Raw genomic sequence first — 15,463 nt, 5'->3', positions numbered from 1 at the left:
CTGCATCATGTGCCCTGGAATCTGCTACTTGCTTGGCTGGTGTGCGGTGCACTTTGCTGCATGAATTCCTCCGGTCACTGGTGGGGACTGCCTAAAAGTGGTGCTGTTATCTTCGTTATCCTCTCTTTAGATTCATTGTAGTGGAAATCTTTGACTTCATAATGGATCTGGTTCTTAGACACTGAGTTCCACAGTGACATCAGGGTCAGATCAAAACAGTCACCATTAAGCAATCTTCTGCATGAGAAAGACATAACAGTACATGAAACACTGAAATAGTGACATCGTAGAGAGCCTTATCCATTTCTCCTTGTCAATTCTGTGAAACTGATCATCCCACTCTGTTGTTGGTTCTTAGTAATCTGACCAGATGCCGAGCCAACAAGAGCATTAAGCACCTGTCCAACTGAGAGGACTTTGTAAATAACTGCTGAATAGACAAATATAAACTGTGACTGGAGAACAATATATCATAATCCATTACTAATCCCTTTCTTAACCTTCTTTTAGTTAGCATATAGACTGAATAATATGACTAGCAGCCAAAAAAAAATCATCTACAAAGTTCATGCATGTGATGCTGCAATTGCAATAGCATGATTTCTTTGAACATGTAACAAGGCTAAGGCAACAACCCAAGAGGGGTCACAAACAACTATGTGAGAGAAAGAGAATAAAGAAGATACAAAGATTAGTGGTACAAAGAAAAGAACAAAAAGGAAGAGACTTCCTGAATGTACAATAAGTTTTGGCTAAAATAAATAGGAACTTTATGGCTTCTGCATGACTGGTACATATATAATATATGGATACATGTAAAGAGTGTTTGGCTGTATACACAAATATATAAAGTTAAATTAGGATATACTCAACCATGAAGTATCCTGGTTTCAGAACTTCCCATTCGATATTAATGATGGTACACATGGGAAGTCGATCATCTTTGCAAATAATCTGGCATGGCCTAATGTGTCCAGGAACAAATACTGAACCACTTTCAGGATCTCCTAGCCAATAATAATGTGGTCATAATGTTAACAATTGAATCGTATGGCATAAGATCTTGACTTAATTTATTATCTATAACCATCCAAAAAAGCTGTTTTTCTGATACATGTGGTTTATGATAATTAGATGCAGATGAATGACATGAATTTTCATATTATACAATTTAAAACAGACTTTTGTGTCTTACCTCTGTTCACATAATCCAATTTAAACAACCTTCCACGAAATAGGTTGAATGCTGTTTATAAGCATTTAAATCCACTAGATAATGTATAATGGAGTTGAATTTCCATGTGATTGCTTCATCATTGATTTGAATGGGATATATCAAGGTTTAGATACCTCTGAATGTTCTGTTTCCTCATGGCTCTAGGGGGGAAAAAATACACACACACACAATCTCAGAAACCATTTTATGGTCCTGCTTGAACAAGCAATAACACAAATTGCCAATAACGTTGCGCATATCTAACCTGAGCTAGATCCTTATCGGCTATATCCCATTTCTCAATTGCTTGAAGAAAATAATTGGTAGCTGCTAGGTAGAACTTTTATCTCAGCATAACAGCACCAAGCTCAAAATACTCAGTTTATGTTGCATCACCACTTCGTACTTGCTCCTACAAATCATTAAATAAAAATTACAAGAGAACCAATACAGAATTTGCCGAATGAGTAATGAACAGAAAGTACTCCAAGTACAAAAGTGACGTTCTTAGCAAGAATTAACAGATGCTTTCCATACTTGAGAAGAAGACAAGAATCTGTGGAAGAAACAATATCAGACAAGGTGTTCAACTGACAAAACAGTTAAAATCTCACAACTTGTCGTCTAGTTGTATAATGTTTAACTTTTACATCTAAGCAAGAATTGAAATGCACTTGTGTACTGTTCCCCTAGTGAAAGATAAAATGCTCAAGTTTCTAAGTAGGAAGAAGAAACTCATTACATATATTTAGGGCCATACAATTTGCCTCGTAGTAGAAAGCTGAAATGCTTTTCAAGTAGGAAGAACTTTCTAGATATGTTTAAAGCCTTTTTACTAGCAAAAAACCATTTTAAATTGTCTATTTTGAAGCTGGATGCTGAAAATCTGTCTCTTATAAAACTTAAAAAACGACCTAATCAATAGCCTAATTCAAAATTAAACACCCATTTATCTCCTAAAATGTATCTTACCTCTTGCATAGTTATCCACATTGTCGAAAAAAAAATCAGATCTCTATCGGTTACCAACCATCGAAATTCTAAATAGAAAGAAAAAACAAAAGGATAACCATATGACCATAAAAGTACTCTTAAAACTCACAATATAGTCAAATCCCAGCAAATACACTTACTAGTCTATTGGAAATCCCTAACAGAAGATGTGTCATTTATGCATAATTGCTTGTTGATGGATCAATAGACAGCAAAATTCATAGGATCAAGACCAATTTCAAGATCACCAATGAAATTTTGTTCAGGATGAATTGGTTGGCTTGATTGACTAGTGTCACGAGAATGCTCTTTGGTAAAAAAAATTGATAATAAAAATATATAAGATCAGGAACAGAACTCATCTAGCCTGATGTGTTCTATAAAGTTCACGGAATAAGTAAGAATACATGACTTTATTACAATAAGGTAATTATCAAAACAGCACTAAACAATTTGCAAACTTTTTATCAAATGTCATACATAAGCATCAAAATTCCCAGTGTAACTTCCAAAATATGTATCTTGTATTCATAGGGTACTACCATAGTGTATTTTACTAAATGTGGGGCCCCACATGACTTCATAAAGGGTTGTCTACTTATGTCATATAGACAGACTCGGGTATCATTTTCCTGTGCATGAAGATAGAGAAGGGTAAACCAGGTGAAAAGAACGAGAGGAGAAGATTATAGTATCGTAAGAATCTACAGGTAGAAGATAAAAAGTTCAGCTTTTTTATACTATTTTCTTTCAGTTCTGTTGCAGTAACCTTTCTTCACCTTCCTTGTCTTCCAGTGGTTGCAGAATTCATTCCATGGTGTTTCATTGGCCTCTAGATTACTAAAGGTGCATCCATTCATGAGTATATCTAAAATCAGAGTTTTATATCATAAGTACAGACTTACAATGATGTATCTCCAAGTGAAACCAGGATAATCGTGTTATTATATTTTACGCTAACAACAAGCATTTATGTTCACTATGTTGTTGTTGTAACTTGAATGAATCAAATGCAGAAGCAGCAACATTTATTCCAGAGCCATTATTTGAAGAATTTAAGATGAAAGAACATTCAACATGGCAAATAAGCCTAAGGACAACAGAAGGCAAGGCCTGTGAACCAAGTTCTAGTCAAACCTGATGTATACATGCAGCAAGCCTTGGGCTGGCAGTGTGGATCACCAGCCAAAAGAAACCGCATCAGCAGCACCTGCAAAGCTTGACCATGGGTGTTGGCATTGTTAAGGCTTACTAAGAGTAAAAGGTCAAGGTCTAAGGTTTGAAATCAATTATATTAAAAACTCAAAAAACATAACTAGAAGTTCCGATAACCAAATAACAGGTATAACGAGCAATTACATGAGACAGGATAAACCATCTTGAAAACATGATTCTGAGAAACACAATATACAAAGTTTACCCTTTCCATCTTCAAGAGTCAGGTTCGGATCGTTGTTTTTCCATCTGAAAACCAAGAAATACAATATAGTACAAATGACGGAAAACTTACCCTTTCCATTCTTCAAGACTAGGGTCTGGATTGTTGCTTCTCCATCTGAAATCTGCCTTGTTCCGCATGGAACAGATAAGAAGAAAAAGAAGAGAGAGGAAAAAGAAGAAAGGCAACTTCAACTCATGCTAATCACTATACGTATTATGAACAGGGAAAGTCAAGAAAGAATTTCAAGCAATAGGATCCTCACCTTGTAGAAATAATTATATAATAAATGTCTATCAACCCTGATTTTCAAAGTAAAGATTAAAGCTACCATAGTAAACTTAGAGTTTCACCTACTATTTCTGATGAAACTTGAGATTGAGCAGCTGGCCCACCCGTCATGCACACATGATCAGACAAGAAGACAGGAAAACATTTAATAGCATTTCTTTATAACAATGGGTTTTTCTTTGAACATATAATGGAAGAGTTTCAAGAGAGAATCATTTTAGACTTCCATATATTAACATACTTAGTCAAGACTCATGTTTGCCTCAAAAAAGTCATAGGCACATAGCAATAAGAAAAGGTTAACCACAAAATAAATGTAATGTGTTATGCCTTAGAAGGTTTTTAGTCAACTAGATCTTTTAAATGCCAAATAATGATTTTTTGCTCAGTAACTAAAATTGCTCCATGAGGGATTACAAAAGTCTTGCATAAACACAAGCATGAGATTTGGATGGGACCTGTATCAAAGTTTTTGAATCATCGAGAAAGAGAAAAGATATAATTGGACTAGTGGCAGGAAGATGATTTTATTTAGATTATATGATAATCCAACATGAATTAACATTTTAAGGATGCAATTTACTGACAATAAGTTCATATCAAGGATGTATTCTATTGATGAGGTTCATACAGAAAAGAATTGAAACTATAAAAGATGAGCCAACTACTAGTTGGAAGATTCCATTTCAGAACCAGCCTTAAAACTATAAAATCAAAGACAATTTATATCTGACTCACAGATGTGCAGGTATCAGAAAATGATTGGAAAGGGTCAATCAAGGAGGGAAGAAGACAATGTCATTATTCTAACAAAATTTCATATGCAACGGTAAATACTGCACAACAATTCAGAATAAAGAAAGGCACTCAGTGCTCACTCAAAACTTCTGATATCTCTCTCCACTTTAATCGTCTAGCTTTTTCTCTATAAATAATATCTTCACTAAGCTATCAATCTTATTAAAATATAGATTTAAAATATCTAAAATTTATACTATAAAGATTTTTCTACATTTTTACTTTGTGAATAATATCTTCGTCAAGCTTTCCATCTCACTAAATAATAGATTCTAGAGACCTGAAATTACTTACAAAAACTTATTATACTTTCATCCTAACTCATCATCGGTTCTACTCATGTTATTTCTAAAATTACATAACCTATGGTGTTGTTTCAATTAGAACAGTTCCAAATAACTAGAAGCAGAATCTTATCTTTTTACCCACTTCATCAATACAATTTAACGTATGATCCTAAAATGCCTCTGGATTTTATAAACTCTGCAGTGATCTAATAAACCATACAGTTCATCATAGAGAGCAAAAAGTGTCTGCAAACCGATGAATGGCTAAAGCAGTTCGACAGTCAACTTGCCATCACCATATTATATACCACAAGCGGACACTGTACGTCAAAGTGACCAAGAATCACAAACTACAATACGACAAGATCAAAGAACAAATTACAGGGTGCCTCAACCGATCAAACCGAAAAATCTTGATGTTGGAGGCGGAAGCAAGAATCACCGACAAATATGGACGATCGGTAACAAAACGCAAAAGAAACAGAAATTTTATCGGTCTTCGTTATTTATACCTCTTGTCTCCGCTTGAGCGCGAAGCAGCAGCGCTGTCTCAATCTCCCCCGAACTGCGACGAAGTTCCTCCCATCCAGGAAGCCGACGCCGACGGCAGCAAGAAGCAGGCGGGGTCGCGAGCTCAGATTGAGGACTTTCGCCCCCGAGTTCGGGAGAGTCCCCATCGATCCATGGATGAAGAAGCCCCTCCCCGACCTCTTCTCTCGGATAAAAGCAGGGAAAGAAAGAGGAGGGAAACTACCGAGAAAGAAATGGTGTCCGGTTTACGTGAACCGGCCGGTCCGGGAAATCGATGAACGAGCGGCTCGACCGGGTTTTAAAGAGTCATTTAGGTATTTTATATTAAGAGTATTATTTAAAGAAATAAAATGAGGGATACGAAATACTCAAAATATGAATATTTTTTTTTAAAATACCTGCAATATATATATATATTTATATATATATTATTAAAAGGATATATTTTGAACTTTAAATTAATAAATGTTAATTACAAACGTTGAGTTAAGAGAGAACCAACAGAAAGGGGAAACGCGAGTGACAGCGGGAAACGGGAACGGGGAACGAGGGAGAGCGAAGGTGGATAAGGGGCGCGAGCGGCCGAAGGCATCAAATAAGCCAAGCGAGAAGGGGCGAGGGAAGTGCGCGGTCATGGCACTCAAACCGAGCCTCGATGCCTACGCCGCGTTCATCCACAGGCTCCACCTCCGCCCTCCGCCTCCCCGCTCCCCCGACCTACCCCCTCCCCCTCTCCACGGCCTCACCTTTGCCGTCAAAGACATGCACGTCCTCCTCCTCGTCCTCACTTCTCCCCTTCTTCTTACTCCTGACCATTATCCCCATTGATTTCTGTGACAGTTCGTTCCTGCTATCTCGACTGCAGATTCGACATCAGTGGCTGCGTCACCGGGTTCGGCAACCCGGACTGGGCGACGACGCACGAGGCAGCGTCGTCCACATCTCCCGTTGTTCTCGCTGCTATCGGAGCTGGCGCCACATGCGTGGGCAAAACTGTCATGGACGAGATGGCATACAGGTTGTGTCCATACATCATATGATATATTTGGTCTCCTGGCTAGTTGCAGAGAGTAAAGTCGTCTGTTTTCCTCATCATGATTGGAATATTGTTAATGACATTGTAATTGTGAACATTTTGCCTCATCATGATTGGAATGCACCAAAAATCTGATTTTTTTTTTTTTTGTTCCTTTGTAGCATCAATGGTGAGAACTATCATTATGGCACACCCACTAATCCGTGTGCTCCTGATCGAGTCCCTGGAGGATCGTCCAGTGGATCTGCTGTAGCAGTTGCTGCAAATCTCGCTGACTTTGCTCTAGGTTTACAGCCGACAATTTCTTGAAGTTTACTTATTTTTTGTGTTCAAGTTGTATGTATGGCTATAGTTTTTATTTTTAACATCTTAAAAAATTTGTGTTATACTGTTTACATTTATATATGAAAGTACCTAAAAGAAACCATATGATAGATTGGGGAAACACCAGAATGCAATTTGGAACAAGCAACTTCTATGTCATGGAATTTAGAGAAGAGACATTGGCCAAACATTTCATCATAGAAAACCTGAACAAGGGTTGACAAACAATATTGTAATGAAGCATAAAATGGAAAAGTCATTATTGCAACTAAAAAAGATCTAAAATAAAATAATGAATAAAAACCATATTCCAGGAATGAAATAACCAAGGATTAAATTGTAATGAATACTAAGAAGTGCCTGTCAACAAACAGAGCGTATTTGTTTGTCATGAGATGGTCTTCATTAGTTGTTGGCAAATTAGAAAATAGAAGGTTAACCTTGCAGGAACCCATTCTGTTAGTCTTATGTTCTGCTTGCATTAGTTTGAGTCCATACTGGACAATCCTTCTTGATACAAGTGTATCCTGTAAACATGTTGTGTGCTAACCAGTACGGTGGCATGATGCTGCCCAACAATTTTTTGAAGACTGTGAGATTTGGTCATTTGTCAAAGATTTCCTCAAAGCATCATGTGATTGTAAACAGACATGATTTGCAAAATCTCTTGAAATATATTGACATCAACAGGACTATATTTTTATCCATGTTGCTTTTACAGTTCTTGTTGTCAATTAATTATATATAGTTGGAGTAAAAATGCTTTTAAATTGGTAAGTGAGTTGTATTTCGATTTCATAACCATGTTTTCTGCTATCAGTAAGACAATATAAAGGATGCCTTGGTCATCATCTACTGTGGTTAAAAGGAGGCTAACAACTTGCTGCATTGTAGTATTTGCATCCAACATATTTGCTAGTTCAATAGGATTAGCTTCCAACTACGTTTCAGTAGCTACATGATCAATATGTGTTCCAATTCATGGCTGGTGTCAGTGAACATGTGCAAGGACAAAACATTTCAATGTACTTGCATATACACCTTGATGCAGTACAACTTAAATAGACCTGACCTCTTATGCAACATCTGAGTTGATATTTGGTAAAAAAACATGAGTTGTTATTTTAGTATCAGTATTGCATTGATGTTTGTCCTTCTGAATCTTCAATCGTTGTTGATGATTCTTTAGGTACGGATACTGGTGGAAGTGTCAGAGTGCCTGCTGCTTACTGTGGAATTTTTGGTTTCCGGCCTTCACATGGCATTATATCTGCAACAGGTGTCATTCCAATGGCTCAGAGCTTTGACACTGTTGGTAAGGAGCAAATAAATTCCCAAAAGATGGCCAGCTTATATAGTCTTTTAGAATGCAGCATTTGCAATATTACATTTAAATGATTCATGGCACTTTGGTGAAATATTGAGAACATATAAGTATTACTCAAAAGGGTGCTAATATTTGAGTGTATTTGTTATTCTTCTACATAATCATTTTGAAGTTGCTAGACCATCAATGTATCACCTGTTTGTAGAATGAATCTGAGTAAAATTCAACAAAAGGCTGTAATGTGATACTTTATATCGAGTTAACTGTTGAACTCATTGATGATATGGTTGATTTTTATGTTCATATATAATTGGATGATCCAATCCGTTTGAAGTTATATCTTTAATGATCAAAGTAAATCTGCATAAATAATTCCAGGAATGATTTCTTTGCATGTGCAGTCATGTTTGGGTACATCTGAAACCCTCTATGCTTGACAGTGGGGGGGAGCTTATTTATTAGGATGTCTGTGTTATACATATAACAAACAATCAACCAATCCAAAATTTGTAGTGTGTCAATGGTGACTTGAATATGTACATTATGGAGTGAAATCCCATATTTGAATGTAGTGGACAAACATATATGCTAGGTTTGAAGTAATTATAGATTGCAAACTACAAAAACTACAAAGCTTTTGTATGTCCTAAAAAGAACAGGACCTGAACAATGTACTGAAATCCCAATTACATTTGTCAAATTCAAGTTGACTGATAACAAGACCAACTTGTTCAATGTAAATTTGTTTAAGATCTTGCATTGAAGTTAATCAGATGCATATCAAGGGTATATATCTGGCAACAGATCAAATTTTCAGTATTGACCGTTTTGAGGGGGTTAACTTGCAAGTCACATCTGTATAGATAAAAGATTTTAGGAGGTATACAGAAGGCATTACTTTTAAACATGAACATTGCCAAACGTATATTTCAATTTAATTATGAAAGAAACAGCCAACAAGAGATCTGTGACCTTTTTCCTCATTCTCACAATCTGTCAACTATTTTTTTATTAGATTAGTGGGACAGGAACATGTAGATCAAGAAATTATTAATATCATACAAAATAACATGAGTTAGAGTTCATAATGCTGCGATGCAGTGGGATGAATGAATACAATTAATCTTCAGAGGAAGTTTACTTGGTTCATAGAGTTATTTTATCTTATGTTCTTATCCATCTAATTTTGAAATTATTTATTGTAGTTGACAAAGTCTTCTTTTAGGATGGTTTGCTAGAGACCCTATTACCTTGACACGAGTAGGCCAGGTTCTGTTGCAGTCATCTAGTGATGCTACCATGCCACCCAAGCGTTTTGTTATTCCTGAAGATTGCTTCCAGTATTTGAGTTCTCCCAGTGACCAAATCTCTCAAATCCTGAAAAAGTCTGTAGAGAAGGTATTTGGATGTAAGTGCTTTCTCTTACTAAGTTGATTTCAACACTCATCACCTCTGAGAAGATACATTATCCTTTTCTCTTTTGTTATTATGTTTCTCATGTAAAATTATAAAATTATACAGGTAGTATATTACACCATGAAAATCTTGGCGACCATATTTACCACAATGTTCCAAGCTTGCAAAACTTTATAAGTAGCTTCTCCGGAGATCAAGCATCTACAATGCCAGTTCTTGCAGCTCTCTCACATGCCATGCGGTTGCTTCAAAGGTCCAACTCTGTGATTTACATTGTTGTATAGTCCAGATATATGTCTATATATGACATCTAAATTATCATTCCTTAATGCTCATATTTTGGCACTGGTGGAACAGTAAGTTTTTTCTTTTGTTTGTTCTCATTGCTGAAACATTAACGTTGCACCATTGCAACCCAGACTGATTGGCTTGAATAGCCAAAATCAGTGTTTCACAGTGGAGACAAAATTTGTTACATCTGAATCTCCGTAGACACTTCAGTTGCAAGGAAACTTGTGCACCTAACGACTCTTTACTTTGACCTACAGGACTGACAAGATAAGGACCTTTTTTTTATGGAAATCCTGGTGAAAAGTTCCAGTGTTCATAAAATCTTTATTGAACATTAAAAGGAAAAAGAGTATCATGAAACGGAATTTATCGCGAAATTTAGATTAACAATGAAGAAACTGAATTTTCATTTCTTGATTTATGATATTATAGTAATTTATGCATTTTTCTTTGGAAAATTAATTAATTTTGGGATATCATTCACAAAAAAATTTTAACATAGTTTGACCACAGCCTACTTCACAAGAATTTTCACTATATGAAACACTTCAAAAAGATATTTTTTCTCAAATATCTTTTCTCTACCCATTATATAGTTGTACTTCGCATGCATCTCACTGTCCATGGCACCACAGAACTTCCGCATCCACTAATGAAGCACACCTCTAAGCAAAGCACTCTAGCACTCACCAGTTGCCCCAGGAAATTCTGTGCACCCCTCCATGCACTGCACTCACCTCACACTACAGCAGGCACTTAGGCATCTCTCAAAACACACCTATGTAGATGCACTATTGTCTCAAATCCTACTCTTAATTCTATTTGAGTTCAAGAATATACAAAAGAAATTAATTCCTTGGTCAAATTGGTCTACAGCTCCTATTCTGAGTCCATATGGTACTTTAAAGCTACTAATCCCAACAATCATATAGAATTATAATTGAATTCTATTATATTTTAGTTGCCTAGGTTGGTCTCTGTGTTATTTTCTTCTGAAACAATGCATATCCTGAATAAATGATAATGAACCAAGCAAAAGGTTTTAGTCATGGAAATGAAACAACCTGAGAAGTGGCTTATGTGACACAAATCGTAGGAAAACCGAGTCTTCTTATGGTACCAGATGAAAAACAGAATAGTATAACTTATGCTTTTAATCCAATCAATATCGTATTGTTTTATTCATGAATAATAAATGAACAATTACACTTGCAAATGCATAACTAAGACACCTTTTCTTCTTATGAGTTATTTTTTCTAATATTGTATCGGAATATCAAATCACATCATAATGATTTTGTATTATTTTATTTTCTCTTGTTGTTGAAAGTAGACTAGAAGTAGGGAGTCTGTGATGGCTGATTAAATTATTAACCTGTTATACTTTTCGACTATACTACACATGGACTTTGAGGATTATGAGTTACTTTTAAACATTGACAAAATGTTTAAAGATGTAGTTGAATTGGATAAACATATTCTTTGTTTAAAGTGCAAGTTGGAATGACAAGTTTACTGGTTTTCTGATCACCATAATGGTAGGAGCCTCACGTGTTCGGTTGCACTTTTCTCTCATTCTTCAGAAGCAACACATTCTAGTTCCTTCCATGTGGTAGTTGCAGCTAAATCATTCTTGTTGTAGAATCAATCACATAGAAAATGGTCAGGGTCTGTGCATTTAGTAGAGTAGGCAAAAGATGCTTTTAAAGCAAATTGTCATAACATGGAAATGAAATTAATCTGGTTTGTCTAGCGGAAAGAATTATTGCAGCATTCAACATCTCTTCCCAGCATGCTATTCTTATTTGTAAATTCTGATGGGTGAACTTTTTTCTTTAACCAAGAGTGAAGGCAATGTTAAAAAGTGATTGTAGGTATTCCTTCTTTGAGCTAGGCATATAAAATCATTGCAACATTCATCATCAAGCAATCTGTAGATCGGCCAGCAAAATCTCATGCATCGCACGAGTTCTAAGCATACAAGTGATGGGAATAGTTATGAAAATCCAAAGCAATCCATGATATAAATGAAGTGCATTATACTAATGCTTGGAAATTAAGTTAGGTTTTATCAAATGAAATTTCTCTATAAAGTTTTATGCAAATTTAATTGACATTCAGATGGATATTTGTTTGTGGAATTGTCAATAAACTTATGTTTTTAAAAATAATGATATCACCGAACCTCTATTCTCCATGCTGCAATCCTATTGCATGCTGTTGACATGTTCTTTGTAACCTATCACCAAGGCAACAGAATATGTATTGAGGCTGTATTGGGTATCTTAACAGGATTTGTGGGACAACTAATAGTTGCACATCTAGTACATTCTTTTGACATGTACACATTATCACCCATGGATTGCATGATGCACGACTATGTTGTCTCATTATTATAATAAGAAGAAAGGTTGCAATAATTTTGTGAACAAGTTAACACATAAAAAAAGCATATCCTACAAATACAATTTATCCATTAAAAAGAACACATCTGATGAACTCCTATAACATTGCTGGGAAAAAGCAATTTCACATTCATGCATCCTTTGGATTTTTGGTCTATTAACATGTAAGTGAGTTACTTTTTTATGTTCTAGGACAATACTTACTGATGAGATGAAGGCAGTCTATAGTGAAAACTGTCCTTTTTCTTGGCTCTCTTTTCTAATTGGCAATATTGATTGATAATTAAAGTTGCATCTATGATGATCATTGTTGAGTGTTTGTATAATGAGGAATTTGTGCATCCTTCTACCTTTCTGTCTGAATTTTTTTGTCTTTAGAGCATCAAGATTATCCTCACAATTTATCACTTAGTGTTTAACTTTCCTTTTGTAGGTTCGAGTTTAAAACCAATCATGGAGATTGGTTGATTTCCACAAAACCTACTCTAGGTCCTGGAATGTTTGAAAGAGTATCAGAAGTTCTAAATTCAACATATGAGGACTTGGAGTACTGTTATCCAGTGAGGGCTGAGCTTCAAGCATTCCTGTCTACTCTTTTGCAGGTAGCCTGATTTTCTATATAATACTTTTTCTTTCTTTCATATTGCACATTCTTTTTGTATACTAAAAGAAGGCAAATGATATATGACATTTTTAGTCTTCTTCACCTTAACTAAATTACAAGGGCTTTCCCACTGAAAAAGATCTCTGATCATCCATGTTTTTTTGTAAATAACTCAAGGGCTTTAGTTTTGGTCTTTTGATAATTTGATGGATTTCTACCAAGGTGGTGTGTTTATTATGTTCTATGAAGTTCCATGAACAGGAGCACCACAAACATATATTGGGGAACTGACTGAAACAAAACACCACATGGTAAGACTATATGTTGGGTGTAACTTTGAGCTCAGATACATGGATGGAAGGAAAGCAAGGTGTTCTACAGAAACAAGGTTGGGATGATTTGTCATTGTCTGTGATGGAATCAAGTCCAAAGGAGAAGCATATACCAAGAATAACATGTGTAATTTATATTTGAATGCTCTCTGCTTTTAAATACAACTCAGCCTTCTAACCTCCAACAATGTCTAGATGCCCTTTATATATGACCCTGTATTTGTTAAGAGAAATGGAAAAAATATTGAGAAGCAAAGAACCCTCTTGGTTGGTCATTTATAAACCAATGTGGAAGTATGGAACAATGTTTAGTTTTTTTTTATTTTGTTAATAATCCATTTGAAAATAAGCCATTAGAGTAACCCTCAATAATCAATCTATTGTAATTCCTATTTCTTTTCAGTTTAAGGCTTGTCTAGTGGATTCAGAAACCAAGAAATTCATGCAAATTATTAATGTCATTCTCTTTAGGAACTATGGCTAGTCCAAATTATCAGCATTACTTCTTAGAACTATCTCCTTTTCAACTCTAGAATTTTATATTTCATGAACTAAGGGTGTGGATCAAACTTCATGTGGAGATGGAAGCGGCTTACCATTCTAGTTACCTTCCCTTTCTTTTCAGTTCAAGGCTTGTCTAGTGGATTTGGAAACCAAGAAACTCATGCAAATTATTAGCATCACACTTTCAGGAAGTATCACTAGAGCAAATTATTAGCATTACTTCTTGGGAACACCTACATTTTAATTGTAGAATCTTTTATTCAATGACTAAGGATATGGATCAAACTTCATGTGGAGATGGAAGCTGCTTACCATTCTGGTGACTTTCTGTTTCTTTTCAGTTTAAGGCTTGTCTAGCGGATTTGGAAACCAAGTAACTCATGCAAATTATTAACATCACTCTTTTAAGGAGTATCACTAGTGCAAAGTATTAGCATTACTTCTTAGCAACATCTCCTTTTTAACTACGGAATCTTTTATTTCATGAATTAAGGATATGAATCAAACTTCATGTGGAGATGGAAGCTGCTTGCCATTCTGGTGACTTTTAGTAAACCCTTGTGTTTATTTGTGATGATTCTTTCTTTCACAATGAAAGAACATTAGGAAATTTTCCTTCTTTCATTTTTAATTTGAAAATTCATTTAAGCTGGAAGCTCCATATCCTCTCTTCTTATTTTTGAAAAGGTACCCTCTACTTGTAAACAAATACTGTCCTACTTTCTCAAATACTACTATTTCTTTTTGTGTTTTCCTGTCTTCTTTTTTAGGATAATGGAATTCTTGCACTGCCTACAATTCCTGGAGTCCCACCAAAGCTAAATATGGAGGTCGATGAACTGGATAGCTTTCGTGCTAGAGCATTTTCCTTGCTTTCTATTGCTGGCATGTCTGGATTTTGTCAGGTAACTCATTGTGCATGCCATCAATATTTTCACACTATCATGCCACTCATGAGTACATGATAACCTTACATGCAAGTTTGTATCACGATCGCAGATTTCTATACCACTTGGAATGCATGATGATCTTCCTGTCTCGGTTTCCCTTCTAGCAGAGCATAATGCAGACCATTTTCTTCTTGATATTGTTCAAACACTGTATGCTACCCTCAAGGAGCAAGCTAGCATAGCTTGGGAACATGGCAATTGACTCAAGTGTCTGTTTGTACAAGTTTACGCCGTAATTTTATCTTGATTTTTCATATGTACATGCTCTTTGGAAATCAATGTGCTAATGCAGAGTTTCTACAAAGTAATTGGCCAACCTGCTCTCCAAGAGCTTTGGATTAAGTTATTGTACCCTTCGACTGTGATCAAGTTAAGTACTTTTGATGCAATGGTACTGATTTCCTTCTCTGTTTATTAATTGGAATATTATTACAGATGGATCAGAGTTTATTACCCTCATTTGCATGAAAGTTTATGGAGATCAGAGTAAAAGTAGCCAAATTGTTTTGTGAAGATGCAAAGGATTATGTTTTGATTGAACTGTTGTTTCCTTTTAATAGCTACAGGAGCTAAACCCATTTTAACTTTACCTGCAATTAATTTCTCGACATGCGTTTTAACATCGAAATGAGTTGTACTTTAGCATATAATTCATAACTGGTCAAATAAAATCTAGCTATTCCCAACAGAAGAATATAAAAGTTTATCTTCTTGTTTGTA

The 15,463-nt window shown here is 35.5% G+C and overlaps 1 protein-coding gene across 2 annotated transcripts; it reads left to right on the top strand.

The window, feature by feature from the left end:
* The first annotated feature begins 6,101 nt into the window (after positions 1-6,101).
* Positions 6,102-15,132, top strand: LOC135619133 (amidase 1-like). Of its 2 annotated transcripts, XM_065120844.1 has the most exons (9): positions 6,103-6,318; positions 6,420-6,572; positions 6,752-6,876; positions 8,104-8,229; positions 9,467-9,649; positions 9,763-9,910; positions 12,787-12,955; positions 14,564-14,698; positions 14,793-15,132. In XM_065120844.1, the coding sequence occupies exons 1-9, from the start codon at positions 6,188-6,190 to the stop codon at positions 14,943-14,945; spliced, it is 1,323 nt and encodes a 440-aa protein (XP_064976916.1). In that variant the 5' UTR covers positions 6,103-6,187; the 3' UTR covers positions 14,946-15,132. The 2 variants fall into 2 exon arrangements, with proteins under 2 accessions (XP_064976923.1, XP_064976916.1); XM_065120851.1 differs by lacking the exons at positions 14,564-14,698; positions 14,793-15,132 and adding an exon at positions 13,207-14,479 and having other exon boundaries at positions 6,102-6,318.
* The last annotated feature ends 331 nt before the right edge of the window (positions 15,133-15,463 follow it).

This window comes from Musa acuminata, chromosome BXJ1-3 (genome assembly GCF_036884655.1).
Source record: "Musa acuminata AAA Group cultivar baxijiao chromosome BXJ1-3, Cavendish_Baxijiao_AAA, whole genome shotgun sequence".
Classification (NCBI taxonomy): Eukaryota; Viridiplantae; Streptophyta; class Magnoliopsida; order Zingiberales; family Musaceae; genus Musa; species Musa acuminata.
The sequence above is the reverse complement of the archived record's forward strand: the minus strand, read 5'-3'. Positions and strand labels throughout refer to the sequence as shown.

Excerpts from the sequence above, each read along its gene's own strand:
- LOC135619133 (XM_065120844.1), top strand. The coding sequence starts at position 6,188 with ATGGCACTCAAACCGAGCCTCGATGCCTACGCCGCGTTCATCCACAGG. Across the intron at positions 9,650-9,762 it reads TGTAGAGAAGGTATTTGGAT|GTAGTATATTACACCATGAA; the intron begins GTAAGTGCTTTC and ends AAAATTATACAG. Across the intron at positions 14,699-14,792 it reads GCATGTCTGGATTTTGTCAG|ATTTCTATACCACTTGGAAT; the intron begins GTAACTCATTGT and ends TCACGATCGCAG.